This window comes from Saimiri boliviensis, chromosome 17 (assembly GCF_048565385.1).
Source record: "Saimiri boliviensis isolate mSaiBol1 chromosome 17, mSaiBol1.pri, whole genome shotgun sequence".
NCBI classification, from domain to species: domain Eukaryota; kingdom Metazoa; phylum Chordata; class Mammalia; order Primates; family Cebidae; genus Saimiri; species Saimiri boliviensis.
In genome coordinates this window covers 49,139,107-49,152,423 of record NC_133465.1, presented here as the reverse complement: position 1 = coordinate 49,152,423, position 13,317 = coordinate 49,139,107, and the positions used below count along the sequence as shown (strand labels likewise).

The following is a 13,317-nucleotide window of genomic DNA, read 5'->3' as shown; positions in this document are numbered from 1 at the left end:
ACTGCAACCTCCACTTTCTGGGCTCAAGCGATTCTTCTGCCTCAGCCTCCTGAGTGGCTGAGATTACAGGTGGCTAATTTTTTGTATTTTTAGTAGAGACGGGGTTTCAGCAGGTTGGCCAGGCTGGTTTAAAACTCCTGACCTCAGGTGATCCACCCACCTCAGCCTCCCAAAGTGCTGGGATTATGGGTGTGAACCACTGCACCTGGGCCAGTCAATCTGTTTTGACGTTCATCCATGTTGTTGCATGGTAGGCATAGTCTTTGAGTAGTAGTTTGTTTCTTTTTATTGGCAAGTAAATATACCATTGTATGGATATACCATATGTGAACAGTGGAGCACTTGAAGGGAGCACCGTAGCCCCTTTGGCTCCTTCTGCCACATGAGGACACAGCGTTCATCCCTTTATGCCTGTCTTTTTCTTCCATCATGTGAGGATACATTTCCAATGCTATCAGTGAGGAACAGGCCCTCACCAGACACTGCACCTGCTGGCCTCTTGATTTTGGACTTTCCAGCCTCTACAACTGTAGGCAATAAATTTCTATTACTTATAAATTACTGTGGTACTTTGTTACAGTAGCAGGAACTAAGACAGGTTTTAATTTGCATTTCCCTGATGACAAATGATGTTGGATATGGGCTTTCTCATATGCTTATTGGTTATTTGTATATCTTATTTTGTGAAGTGCATGTTCATATCTTTGCCTGTTTTTTGGCTGGGGCGTTAGTCTTTTTTCTTTTTTTGCCCAGCCTGGAGAGCAGTGGCACAATCATGGCTCACTGTAACCTCTGCTTCCCAGACTCAAGTGATCCTCCTACTTCAGTCTCCTGAGCAGCTGGGACTACAGGCACAAGCCAACACGCCTGGCTAGTTTTTGTAATTTTAGTAGAGACTGGGTTTTGCCATGTTGCTCAGGCTGGTCTTGAACTCCTGGGCTCAAGTCATCCACCCGCCTTGAACTCTCAGTGTTGAGATTACAGGTGTGAGCCACTGCACCTGGTCCTATTTTATTAATAGTGTTTTTTTGTTTTTTTGTTTTTGTTTTTTTTTAGACGGAGTCTCACTGTTGCCCAGGCTGTGGAGTGCAGTGGTATGATCTCGGCTCACTGAACCTTCCCTCCCAGGTTCAAGCGATTCTCCTGCCTCAGCCTCCTGAGTAGCTTAGACTACAGGCATGTGCCACCATGCCCGGCTAATTTTTTGTATTTTTAGTAGAGGTAGGATTTCACCATGTTAGCCAGGATGGTTATCTGCCTGCCTCGGCCTCCCAAAGTGCTGGGATTATAGGCGTGAGCCACTGAGCCTGGCCAATAGTGTTTTGTGATGAGCAGAAGTTTTAAATTTTGATGAGGTCCATTTATTAATTGTTTTTAGGGTCCATGCCTTTTCTTTTTTCTTTTATTAGAGATGGAGTCTCTTTTTGTCACCCAAGCTGAAGTGCAGTGGACCGATCATAGTTCACTGCAGCCTTGAACTCCTGGGCTCAAGCAATCCTCTGCCTCAGCCTTCTGAGTATGTGGGCTATAGGCTGATGTCACCATGCCTGGCTTTTTTTGTATCCTTTCTAAAAAATCTTTGCATACCTCAAGATTTAAAAGATACCCTCCTGTTTTCTTCTAGTAGCTTTGTCAATTTTCTTTATGTTTAGGCTTATGATCTCTCTTAAACTGTGTTTTGAATATGGTGTGAGGTAGGGATTGGGTCCCTTCACACACATAAAATATCTGCTTGTTCCAAAACCACTTCCTGGTGCTCTTGTCCAAAATCATTTGACTCTGTATCAGATGGTTCTCATTATCACTCCAACACTAAGCATTGCAGCTAAAAATGTGTCTCATGTGGTCTCAGACCAGTGGCATCACATCACCTGGGAGCTTGTTAGAAATTCAGAATCTAGCACTACCCCAGGCTTACACAACCCCCTAGTCAGTCTCAGGCACATTACATTTTGAGGAGCAATGGTGTGGATAATTTTTGAGGAATGAGGGGAAACATCATCATGACATTTGCTGCCTCTCACAGCCTCCCCATGCACAGCCTGCGGGGCCTGCCAACTCATTTTCCCTGGTTGCTGTGCAGGGCTAGATTTACGTCCAGATTTAACCTCTGGGTCCACCTCTCCTGACATGTGCTGTGTTGTTCTTTGCTGCTGGGATTGAGGGAAGGGCGCCCCTTACTCACCCACTCTTCGCCTTCTAATACCCACAACCACCTGCTCACTCACCCAGCAGTTCCTATGCTCTCCACCATACACATCCTTCCACCCCAACCTCAGTTTCCTCAATTGCAGAACCAAAATAATAATGGTCTTGATATCAGGGGCCACGGTGAGGAATTGATCTGAGGAGTACCTGGGCATGGGGACAGCACAATGGAAGTCAGTTATGGTCATGGCCATTTCAGAGCTCTTTCTCCAGTAAAGCCCTTGGATGCTGGTCGCCTTTGCCATGCAGCCCCACCCCGCCGCAGCCGGGCAGAATGGAGTCCCCCTTCTCTCCAGCCGGACTTCTCCTTCCCTGCTCCGAGCCCCCAGGGCAACGTGTACCGATAAATCTTTCCCAGAGCGTTGCATTGTTACAGCAAGTTGCCTTCGCATCCGACCGCCTCCCCCCACCCCGCCCCGGCTCAGGAGATCCTCAAACGTAGGATCTCTGCCTTGGTCGTCTTTGGAGACCCGGCCCCTGGCACAGCGCCTGGCACCTGGAGGGAGCTCAATAAATGTTTGCGAAATCGAATTATCTGTTGAGCAGGTGTCCACCCCGCCATTCGCGGAGGGTGGGTCGTGCGGGCGGAAGGAAAGGCTGGTTGTGTGCCAGGGCGGGGGGACACTGTCTGGGGGCTCAGGGAGCGGGAGAGTGGGAGGGGGTACGAGCCCCGCCCGGGGGGCGGCAGTGCCAGACGCGGAGGGCGGCCTCCGCTCCTCCCCCGCCTCCTCCCCGCGCCGCGCCTCCTCCGGCTCCGCCACCCCCGCCCGGCGCGGCAGCCGCAGGGAGGGGCCTGGGAAGGCGGAGCCAGCGGCGGCCCAGGCTCGGGGCACCCGCGCGGCTCCCAGTCGCGGAGCACACAACCCGGCGCGACAAGGTAGGAGGCGGCGCGGGGAGCGGACGAGGGAGCTGGGCGCCGCGGCGGGAGGGGCGGGAGGCCGGACGGAGACCCTCCCCTCGAGCTCCCCTGCAGCCTCGCGGCCCACCGAGCCCCCTGCGGGGGTCTCAGCCCCGCCCCTCGGCCCGTGCCCCTCTCCTCCCGCGCCCGCCCCCAGCGCGCCCCCAGCTCCGCGTCCTCCGCGACCGTCCTCCGAGGTTCCCCGGGGTCCCCGCTCCTGCGCCCAGCGCGCTGCCTGTTCGTCCCACAGGTTCCTTCGGAGAGCGTGCGGGAGTCGGTGCGCGGCCGCCTGCGGGGAGCAGCCGAGGGTGAGTCCGGAGTGGCGGGGCGGGGCGGGGGCTGGAGAGCCCGGGGCGGTTCTTACGCCTCTTGGTGGCACCGGGGCTCGGCGCCGCGGGCTGGCTCCATGTTTGCGGATTGAATCAATCATGCCTCTCCTTCTCCCCTTCCGAAGGAGGACTTTTTGAGGTGGTCCACGTGCTGCAGACCACCTTCGGGGGGCTCCTGAGATAGGGGTCCCTCCTCCCGCATGGTGGAAGCCCGACTCCCAGGTCTCCCCCCTCCTCTCTGCATCCCAGTCTGGAGGCTCCCTTTGGTTTGGGTCTTGGGGGGTCGGGGAGGGGGGGCTTGTAGGCCCAACCAGGTAGCTGTGGAAGGTGGGTCCCAGAGGGAGACTTGAGGCAGGCCTCTTACAAGGTTACAGTGGAGGGGCGCGCTGCTGAGGACAGCAGCCACTGTCAGGCAGGGTCAGTTGGCACCTCCAAGGCCAGCCTGGAAGAGCGCGCTGGAATATGGATTTTGACCCACCACTGACTGAACCCCTCCACGCGCCTGTTTTTTCTTCAGTAAAATGGGAACATTAGCAGTCATTTCTCAGGACTTCGTGCAGACAAAAATATTTATCATGGAAAGCACCCCACACAATGCTTGGCACATTGAGGACTCAGCACATCAGAGCTTTATTTCCTTCCTCTGAAAAACGTAGGCAGAGGAGTCATTTGTTCCCATCCTCTGTCCACCCTGGTCTCAGAGAACACAGTGGATGTGTAGTCACTGTTGAATAAATATGCTTGATGGAGCGTCAATACCCATCCCGACTCCTTTTTCCCAGAATCTGCAGGGACAGGTCGGGACGTGTGGACGGACGCCAGCATGCCCGTGCTGTCGGAGGACTCTGGTGAGTACCTCCCTGGGGCTGGACCTGCCACGGCCCTGAAGACAGCCTGCCTGGCAGCCTCCAGGCCCTGGAAGTGAGAGCCAGGGGAGAGGATGTCCTCACCTCAGGACTGAAGTGGTGTTGGAGGCTCCACTAGGGCTTCTGGGGGCAGGGAGCACCCGCGGCTATTGCTATCCCTTGTTTTTCTCACACTCTCTCCAGGTTTGCATGAAACCCTGGCCCTGCTGACCTCCCAGCTCAGACCTGACTCCAACCACAAGGAAGAGATGGGCTTCCTGAGGGATGTTTTCAGCGAAAAAAGCCTCAGTTACTTAATGAAGGTGAAGTCCCACGTCATCCTGCCTGGAAGGGTGTCTGGAGGTCTTTCTGGCTGTCTGTGGCCCTCTGAGGCCATCCTACTCATCTCCCTGCCCCAGGAAGGCCTTCACTTGCGCACTACACAGGACTTTCTCTTGTAGTGTCCCATCAGTGGCCCAGTCTGCTGCCCTAAGTGTCCCCACAGCCATGGGTGGGATGTGTGGTGTCCAGGGTGCATCTGAAATAGTCTGTCTTTGCAGATTCACGAGAAGCTTCGCTATTATGAAAGGCAAAGTCCAACCCCAGTTCTGCACAGTGCTGTGGCCCTCGCTGAGGACGTAAGCCTTGGGTTTTTCCTTGCAGCGTCCACCCTCCTCCCCACCCTGTAGGGCTCCTTCGTCTTGCCTTGTTTGCTTAGCCTGGGGACACCGGGAATCAGGAGCCCGAAGGTGAAGAGGTGTTTTCTTCCCTTGTCCTCCTCCAATTCCTCTTCCTCTCTCTGGGTTCCCTCCCCCCCAAAAGGCAGGGAGGAACCTGTGAGCCTTGGACTGGGCTGGGAGACGTGGTGACGTGCGGCTCCCCACTCACTGTGTGTTCTTGAGAAAGTCTGTTTCCTCTGCTCTAAATGAGAACATTGGATTGGCTCAGCAGTTCCCAAACTGCCCTGAGGACTGGCGATTTGAATAGGTCACTAAGATACTGTAACTGTGCTTTTCTGAAGTCAAGGGACCTATAGTGTGTCCCTTTGTAATGGCTCAGGCTTCGCACTTTTTAAAGGAATGCTTCTTAATTTCTTGTGGACCTAGTCATCTGTGTTGCATGGTTGGGGAAAAGCCATTCTGGTTGATTACTAAGATTAGTTCCTGAATAATCTCACCTAACTCCGGAAGCTGGCCTGGGGAGGGATGGGTGCAGCCTGTGGGTGCTGAGGCTTGGGCGCTTCTCCACTATAGAATGTGATTAGGGGCACGTTTGATTGCCCGGGTCCCAGGCTCAGCCGCTGCCTGTCCCACCAGCTCTGTGATGGTGAGCAGGCCACTCAGCTGCTTTGAGCTCCCATTTCCTCATTCGTAAAATAGCATCTGAGAGCCAGGTAAGCCCAGGTTCAAATCCTAGCTGTGCTGTATACAAACTTTGTGACTTTGGTTGGGCAAGATGCTTAATCCCTTTAAGTCTCAGGATTTTCATCTGTAAAATGGCAAAGTAACAAGACCCTCTGCCTCGAGTTGATTGCGAGGGTTCAGTGAGAAGGTCCACATAAAGCAGAAAGCACACAGGGCTTAAGACAGTGACTCCTCAGAGGATGGCCCCATAGAGCTGCTCCTGACCCCTGGCGTGATGTTTCCGGGAGCATTGTCCTGGGGTGACTGAGGGTCTGGTGTACCCCTGGGGGCTGCAGCTGGGTGGGCCCTTGAATCTGTGGTCCAAAGAGGAAGGACCCAGCAGATGTGGGACAGGGGCACCCCCAGCCATCGGCAGCACCTGTCTCGTTCTCTGCAGGTGATGGAGGAGCTGCAGGCCGCCTCCGTGCACGGTGATGAGAGGGAGCTGCTCCAGCTGCTCTCCACTCCGCACCTGAGGGTAGTCACGCAGAGCCCCCCCGCCCCCCCATGCCTCTGTGTCTCCTGGGATGGGGGCGGAGGGAGCTCTCCTCGTGAGGCTGCAGAGCGGAGACACCTGAGGGAGCGGTCCTCAGCGCCAGTGTCTGGCAGTTGTCTCTCTGGCATGATGTCCGCCACCCTCCAGGCCACCGCCCAGCGGAGGCCTGCTGACCCTGTGAGTGGCAGGCCAGCCCTCCTTTTCTCTTGCTTTCCCGGCAGGCTGTGCTCATGGTACATGACACGGTTGCCCAGAAGAATTTTGACCCCGTTCTCCCACCTCTGCCTGATAATATCGATGAGGATTTTGATGAGGAATCGGTGAAGATCGTCCGCTTGGTGAAGAACAAGGAACCCCTGGTAGGTGCTGCCTGCCTCTCTCTAACCCACTGGTCCCCTGCCTCTCACCCCCACCCAGAACACTGGAACAGGACCCTACCGAAGTCTTCAGAGGGAGTGATGGCAGCTTCGCCAGGCCTGCTGCTCGTCTCTGTGTCACCTCTGTGTTCAGGGCGCCCCTTCCTCTGGGTGGATACAGCCCCCCTCCACTGTGGCCAGTTCCCTTTGTCAGTCAATAACCTGCACAATTGTACAGGGTGACCTCGATCACCCTTTAAGCCAGAAATGGACCAGCTACAGCCCAAGGGTCAAACCCAGCCCACAGCTTATTTTTTTAAATAAAGCTTTTTTGGAGCACACCCAGGCCCATTCACTTATAGATTGGCTGTGGCTGCCTTTACAGTGCGATGGCAGAGTTGAGTCATAGTGACAGAGACCGTGTGGCCGGCCTAAAATATTTACCTGTGGCCCCTTACAGAAAACGTGTGACGATGCCTGCTCTGACTATTGAGGAAGCGCAGGGCATTCCTCTCCCCGGCAGACAGTTTGCTATCACTTTGGTCCTGGTCCAGCATTGATGTACCCAGCAAAGGGACAGCGTTGTTTATGAGATGGACGGAAGTGGTGGAAGCCCAGAGAATTGAGACTGGCTCCAGAGGATCCCACAGCTGGCATTCTCTATTTCCAGCTTTCCCCCAAATGACCTCCAACAAGCAAATAGACGAGGATCTCTCCTCTGCCTCTATTTCCTCACCTGTAAAATTGAGCAGCCATTCACTTAGCAGACACACCGTGAACTCTCCAGGCTCTGTACTGGGTGCTGGTGGTTCAGAGCTGAATGAATGATGGATAGAGATGCTGGGAAGTTCTCAGGTCTGGGGGGCTAGAAGTCCTGGGGTTCTTAGCTGACGGCCTCTTTCCAGCAATAATAATCTTATGTACTTCAAATAGATGGCACAGATGACGTTAAGAGAAATGTGCAAATATGTTTCAATTCCAGCTGCTCATAAGTGGTTAACATTTGTTGAGTGCTTACTGTGTACTAAGTGCTCGCATGGAATCCTTGCAACAACCGTGTGAGTTAAATGCTATCCCACACCTCAGAGGAAACAGGCGTGGAGAGGATAAGCGATGTCCTTGCTAAGGCCACATGCTCTTTGTAAACGGTAGAGCTGTGCTCACACCCGGGGCTGTCCAGCCCTCGAGCTTAGCGCTTAAGCTTTCTGCTGTCCTGCCGCAGTCCGGCCTCCGCGGTGCAGGAAATCGAGCGCTCGTTAGTGCCTCTCTCATCCCGAGTGTCATCTCTGCTGTGCTTCCTGGGCCGAGTCCTGGTCCTGAAGCTCTGGCTGGGGTGCATAATTGGTTTCCCTCAGCGACAGCAGAAGGCCCCGTAAGCCTGTGATTGGGGAGAGGTGGGGTGCGAATGAGCTGGCACATATCCTCATTATTAAATGTCTTTGCAAGTGATAGGAACTGTGATATGACAGATGTGACGGAGAACGTACTGGATTTGGCATCACAAAAAGCCTTCCCCTTTGCCAGCTGGGTGACCTTGAGAATGTCTCGCTTCTCTGTGCCCCAGTCCCTCATCTAAAATGTCACAGTGTAATTGTGCCTCGTCAACTGTAAAGTGCAGAGCTGTACTGACGGCTGATGGTTTTGTTTTGTCATCAGCCCTGGGAAGGTCCCTACTGACCCGCCCTCTGGACTGTCAGAGGGAGGGGTCGGGGAGGCTGTGTTGGGCCTGGAGAGTAGGGGTCTAGGGTTTGGAACTGCTGCTGAAGAACCTGTGTCTTCTGTCTCGGGTGCAGGGTGCCACCATCCGGCGGGATGAGCACTCGGGGGCTGTTGTGGTGGCCAGAATCATGCGAGGAGGCGCAGCAGACAGGAGCGGTGAGTGGCGGCAGTGCAAAGTCGGCCCGTCATGGCCGTGGTTCCAGAGCCCTCTGCCTTTGCTTCAGGGCCCCTTACCTCCCTCCTCTCAGGTCACCTGTTTGGGATGTGCTTTGCTTTCTGGGGTTGGGGCTGGAATTCTCATCTCATCCCCAAGTCAGTAGAAACTGTAATAGAAAATATAGGCCAGCTGGGCATGATTGCTCACACTTGTAATCCCAGCACTTCGGGAGGCCGAGGTGGGTAGATCACTGGAGGCCGGGAGTTTGAGACCAACTTAGTCAACATGGCGAAACCCCATCTCTACTAAACACACAAACCTGGGAAGTGGAGGTTGCAGTGAGCCGAGATTACCCCACTGCACTCCAGCCTGGGCAACAGTTAGACTCTGTCTCAAATGAAAGGAAAAAGAAAATATAGGCCACCCACAGTGGCTCACACCTAAAGTCCTAGCTATCTGGGAGACCCAGGTGGGAAGATTGAGCCCAGGAGTTTGAGGTTGCAGGGAACTGTGATTACACCACCACACTCTAGCACGGGAGACGCAGTGAGGCTGTCTCTTAAAAAAAAAGAAAAAGGAAATACAATAGTCATGGAGTATTTTGGGGCGATTGTGAAAAAGCTCATGTGTTGGTTTAGTCCAAGGACTGTGACAATTAAGAATATAGCATGGGCTTGGGGATTACTGTGGGGGAGGGGGATGACACCCTTCCCCGCCACCCCAGGTCTTGTCAAGCTGCTATTACAAAGAGAGTGTGTGTGTCCCGGATTCGTTTGGGTGGAAAGCAGGTTGAGAACCACCGGTGTGTGGAGGAGCTACTAAGCTGGGAGACAAACCTCCGGGTGTTACCTGCAAAGTCTGGGGGTCATTGTTGCAGAGAATCCTAGACCAGTGCTTTGCAGACATTAACGAGTACACGAGTTCCCCGAGAATCTTGGTAAAAGGCAGGCTGACTCAGCAGGTCTGGGCTGGGCTGAAGATTCTGCACTTTTAACCCGCCTCCAGGTGACGCGGATGCAGCCGGGTCAGTGCCCACTTTGAGTAGCAAATAGGGCCCTAATTTGCAGAAACAGTTGCCATTCAGGCAGAGGCTCATAGTGTGTTTTTACTCTTCGTGATGTCTTCACTGGTGACTTTATCTTTCTGTGCTGAGAGGTTAAGAACGCCATTCTTGGAGTATGTCTGTAAACCTAGGAAGGTGAAGAGTTAATGATAATTTTAAAGAAGCAGAGGTTATAGCAGAAAGAACACAGGCTTTCTACATCAGAATAACTGTGCTTAAATACTGGCTTCATTATTTCTTAGCAATGTGGCCTTAGGCAAGCTGCTTTATCTTCCTGGGGCTCAGATGCTAACTTGTAAATTGGAGATTTTACTGGGTGATTTGAGACCTCCATGCCGAGCGAGGTGCCCAGCACCCAGCGGGGCTTAGTTTGCCCCAGTCCCACCCATCAACTTTAAACTTGGAGTCTGCCCCGCGGGGGGCTCCGCAGGCAGGCGCCCGTGGTGCTTGGCGCTCCGAGCGCGGGTGCTGAGGTCCCGTTCCTGTGCTGATGGTCAGTCCCTGTGTCTCCTAGGCCTGGTCCACGTTGGAGATGAGCTCCGAGAAGTGAACGGGATCGCAGTCCTGCACAAGCGGCCCGATGAGATCAGCCAGATTCTGGTCCGTGCTGCATGCCTGCTAGGGACGTGGTGGGTCTTCACACTCCGAGAGCAGGGCGCTTCCCAGAGCCAGCGCAGATTCTGGCTTAGCTTTGCTGTTGTCCCGAGGAGGTGGCAGGCAAAGTGGCCTTATGGTGTGCCCCTAACACGGTGCCCGGGGCATGGGGTGGGGGCAGGAGGAGGGGAACTTCCCTTCTGTCTGCCTCTCTTAGACCCTCTCCTGGGCACAGCCTGCCTTCCTTCCCCTGGTTCCCTTTCACAAGGCCCCTCCTGGGTCCGGGTCCTGCGTGTGAATCCTGGCTCTGCCTCCTTCCAGCTGTGCAACCTTGGACAAGCTATCAAATCCTTTCAGTTTCCATTTCATTTTCCTTAACGTTGGGATAGAGGTGCTTTCTCAACCAATGTGTGGTTATCATTGGGATGCCAACATCTGGAAAAGGGTGAAGCCCTTCTGAAGTGTAAGGGGATTTCTAGGTATTAAATGCTGGGCTGAAAACAACCTCCACAGTCCCTTCTTGGGAATTGAAGTCAAAACAAATTGTGAAAAGCCACAATCATAGCTTGGTCCCCTTTGTACTCAGGAATCCTCCCACAACCTGACACTCTTTGCTAACTTCTGATGGTTTGCGGGGGCAGAAACAGAATGAGATCTGAAGAGAGGAGGTCCACTGGTTAAAGCCTTCTCTGGGGTGTGCTCGGTGGTTTACACCTATAATCCCAGCACTTTGGGAGACTGAGGCAGGTGGATCACCTGAGATCAGAAGTTTGAGACCAGCCTGGCCAACATGGTGAAATCCCGCCTCTACTAAAAATACAAGAAATTAGCCAGGCATGGTGGCAGGCACCTGTAATCCCAGCTGCTTGGGAGGCTGAGGCAGGAGAATCTCTTGAACCCGGGAGGTGGAGGTTGCAGTGAGCCAAGATCGTGCCACTACACTCTAGCCTGGGTGACAAGAGCAAAACTCCATCTCAAAACCAAACAGCAACAAAATAAAGCCCTCTCTGTAGGGGATGCAGATTGCAAGCAGGCCCTTCATTCCTTTTGCCCGAGTTGTTTTTTTTTTTCTGTGGCTTTGGGCACCAACCTCCTGTGCTCCAGAGCAAGGGTCGGGGCTTTCTGGGCATTGGTGAGGCCAGGAGACGATGTGTTGGGCTGCACTGTCCTGGCGGGCCCCTGGCATTGGGCTGCAGGGTCTCTGTGGACGTGGGAGAAGGGAGCTCCCAGAAAGCTGGGCGTGGCCTGAGATTGGAGGGCTGCTGGGGGAGATGGATGCTAAGAGGGACTTGCTAATCAGAGACCAGCCCTCTATCAGGCAGGAAAGAGGAAGAGGAAACAGAAATACCTGAAATGGGTTGTTCAGATGCCCCAAGAGAGAAGCAAGGAAGGGAGCCCTCTGGGGCCCTAGCGGTCAGAAGGGATGGAGAATTGGAATTCAACATGCAGTGTCCTTGGGCTCTCAGGGAAAGTCTTTTGTCCCTTTGTCTTTTGAAAATACAACTACCGACCCCTCACTGCTAAATTTGAACTGGCTTAAAAATAAAAATACAAATACATGCAGTGACTTGGTTACTGAGTTTTGCTTTAGTTCCTTCAACCAGGCTACCATCCTAGAAGGGCAGGCCTCAGGGAGGCTGCAAGTCTGACTTTCTGAACATCAGTTTTCAGGCCTGGGAAGGAAGAGTTGCACTCATGGAGGATTAGACCTGGCAGGCGAGAAGTTTCTGTTCTCTCTCGTTTCAGGCCCAGTCCCAGGGATCCATCACCCTAAAAATCATCCCAGCCACCCAGGAGGAAGATCGATTAAAGGAGAGCAAGGTATGGGGAGGTGGGCCCGCGGGTGGCCGCTCTCAGTTTGAGAGATGCAGCTCACTGGCTGGGGCTGGAGCCAGGCCAGCCTCCTGAAACCAGCATTCGAAAGCAGATCATAGATCTGGTCCTAGTCATCTGTGCCCAGTGGAGGACTTTAATTCTGTCACAAAGTGATTCATTTATTTGTACCCTGCCTCTTTCTAAACAGGATTTGACGTAGCTTACTAATAAAAGACGAGGTTATTTTAATTGAAATAGAAACTCAGGGCCATGAAGAGGAGGAGAAAGTAGCAAGTGTGCCGAATTCTGAACCAATTAAGTAACTGCCATTGGTCGAATTGTTGCTGAGCTTGCCTTATTTGGTCACCTCGGTGCCAGGCACTCTGCCAGATGCTGGAGACAGGGACTGTTGGTAGCTTCAAGGGTTCCTGGTACAGAAGGGCAGCAAGCCTTTTCATTGCTTTGTGATCAGTGCTTTGACGAGATTCTGTACAAAAAGTTACAGTCACCCTAGAGGGTGTCACTGAGTGGGAGTGTCAGGACCGAGGCCTGAAGAAGGTAAAGACGAGTAGGACCTTGCCGGGGGCTGCGCACACAGAGGCTCCCTGGCATTCTGGAGAGGAGCATGTTAAGGGCGATGTGATGGGGCTTGGGGCGGGGAGGGTGGTGGTGGGTTTTGCTGGGGGTGGGTTAAGCCCGTGTTCTGAATGGCCTTGAATGCTTTGTTAAGAGCTTTGGCATAATCCTTCCTTAGTTTGGGGCCTCTGAGAAGCTGACCCTGAGACAAAGATTTGAATGCAGATGGTTTACTTGGGAAGGGACCCCAGGAAAACACCAGAACAGGCCTGGGAAGGGAAGACGGCCGATCTGACTAAGGGTGTGTTATCAAGCCAGTTACCACTATGGGCAACTGGAGCTTAGTCCTGCTGGGAACTGGGGGAACCACTTCTCCCCCCATAGAATGCACGCCTCCGTCATCCCATCCAAGTGCCCTGGGAGCTGGGCAATCCATACACCAACTCCTGCCAGGCTGCGACCGGGGGATTAATTCTAGTAACTTCTGCCTGCTGGATTAGAGAAGAGCAGGCTCCAGTGGCCAGAGCAAGTAAGTCCTTAGGCAAAGAGATGCAGGCACTGGCCGCTGGAAGTCAGCCCAAGCTGCACGGAATAGTCCAGCCCTGGGGCATAGGGGAGGGCATCCCACAGCCCAGGAAATAATCCCATAGGTTCTAATCAGCTCTTAAAGGTGTTCTTGTTGTTGCTGTTTTTTTGTTTTTTTTTTTTTTTTTTTAAAGGATGGGAGTGGTGCAATCATATTTGTGTTTTAGAAAGCTCCCTGGGGCAGCCACATGGAGGAGGGTGGAATGGGTAGAGGCTGGAGGCAGGAAGGTAGGTAAAAGGCTCTTGTAAAAGCCCGGGTGAGACATTATTAAG

The 13,317-nt window shown here is 53.4% G+C and overlaps 1 protein-coding gene across 1 annotated transcript in view; it reads left to right on the top strand.

The window, feature by feature from the left end:
• Positions 1-3,004: 3,004 nt before the first annotated feature.
• Positions 3,005-13,317, top strand: part of MPP3 (MAGUK p55 scaffold protein 3) — a 36,492-nt gene continuing 26,179 nt past the window's right edge. Inside the window, exons 1-10 of the mRNA XM_039476915.2 lie at positions 3,005-3,085; positions 3,357-3,414; positions 4,218-4,283; positions 4,485-4,603; positions 4,841-4,918; positions 6,081-6,161; positions 6,401-6,538; positions 8,329-8,410; positions 9,989-10,074; positions 11,815-11,889. Of these exons, the coding sequence (XP_039332849.2) occupies positions 4,259-4,283; positions 4,485-4,603; positions 4,841-4,918; positions 6,081-6,161; positions 6,401-6,538; positions 8,329-8,410; positions 9,989-10,074; positions 11,815-11,889 (684 nt within the window). The 5' untranslated portion in view covers positions 3,005-3,085; positions 3,357-3,414; positions 4,218-4,258. The remainder of the gene's footprint in view (positions 3,086-3,356; positions 3,415-4,217; positions 4,284-4,484; positions 4,604-4,840; positions 4,919-6,080; positions 6,162-6,400; positions 6,539-8,328; positions 8,411-9,988; positions 10,075-11,814; positions 11,890-13,317) is intronic.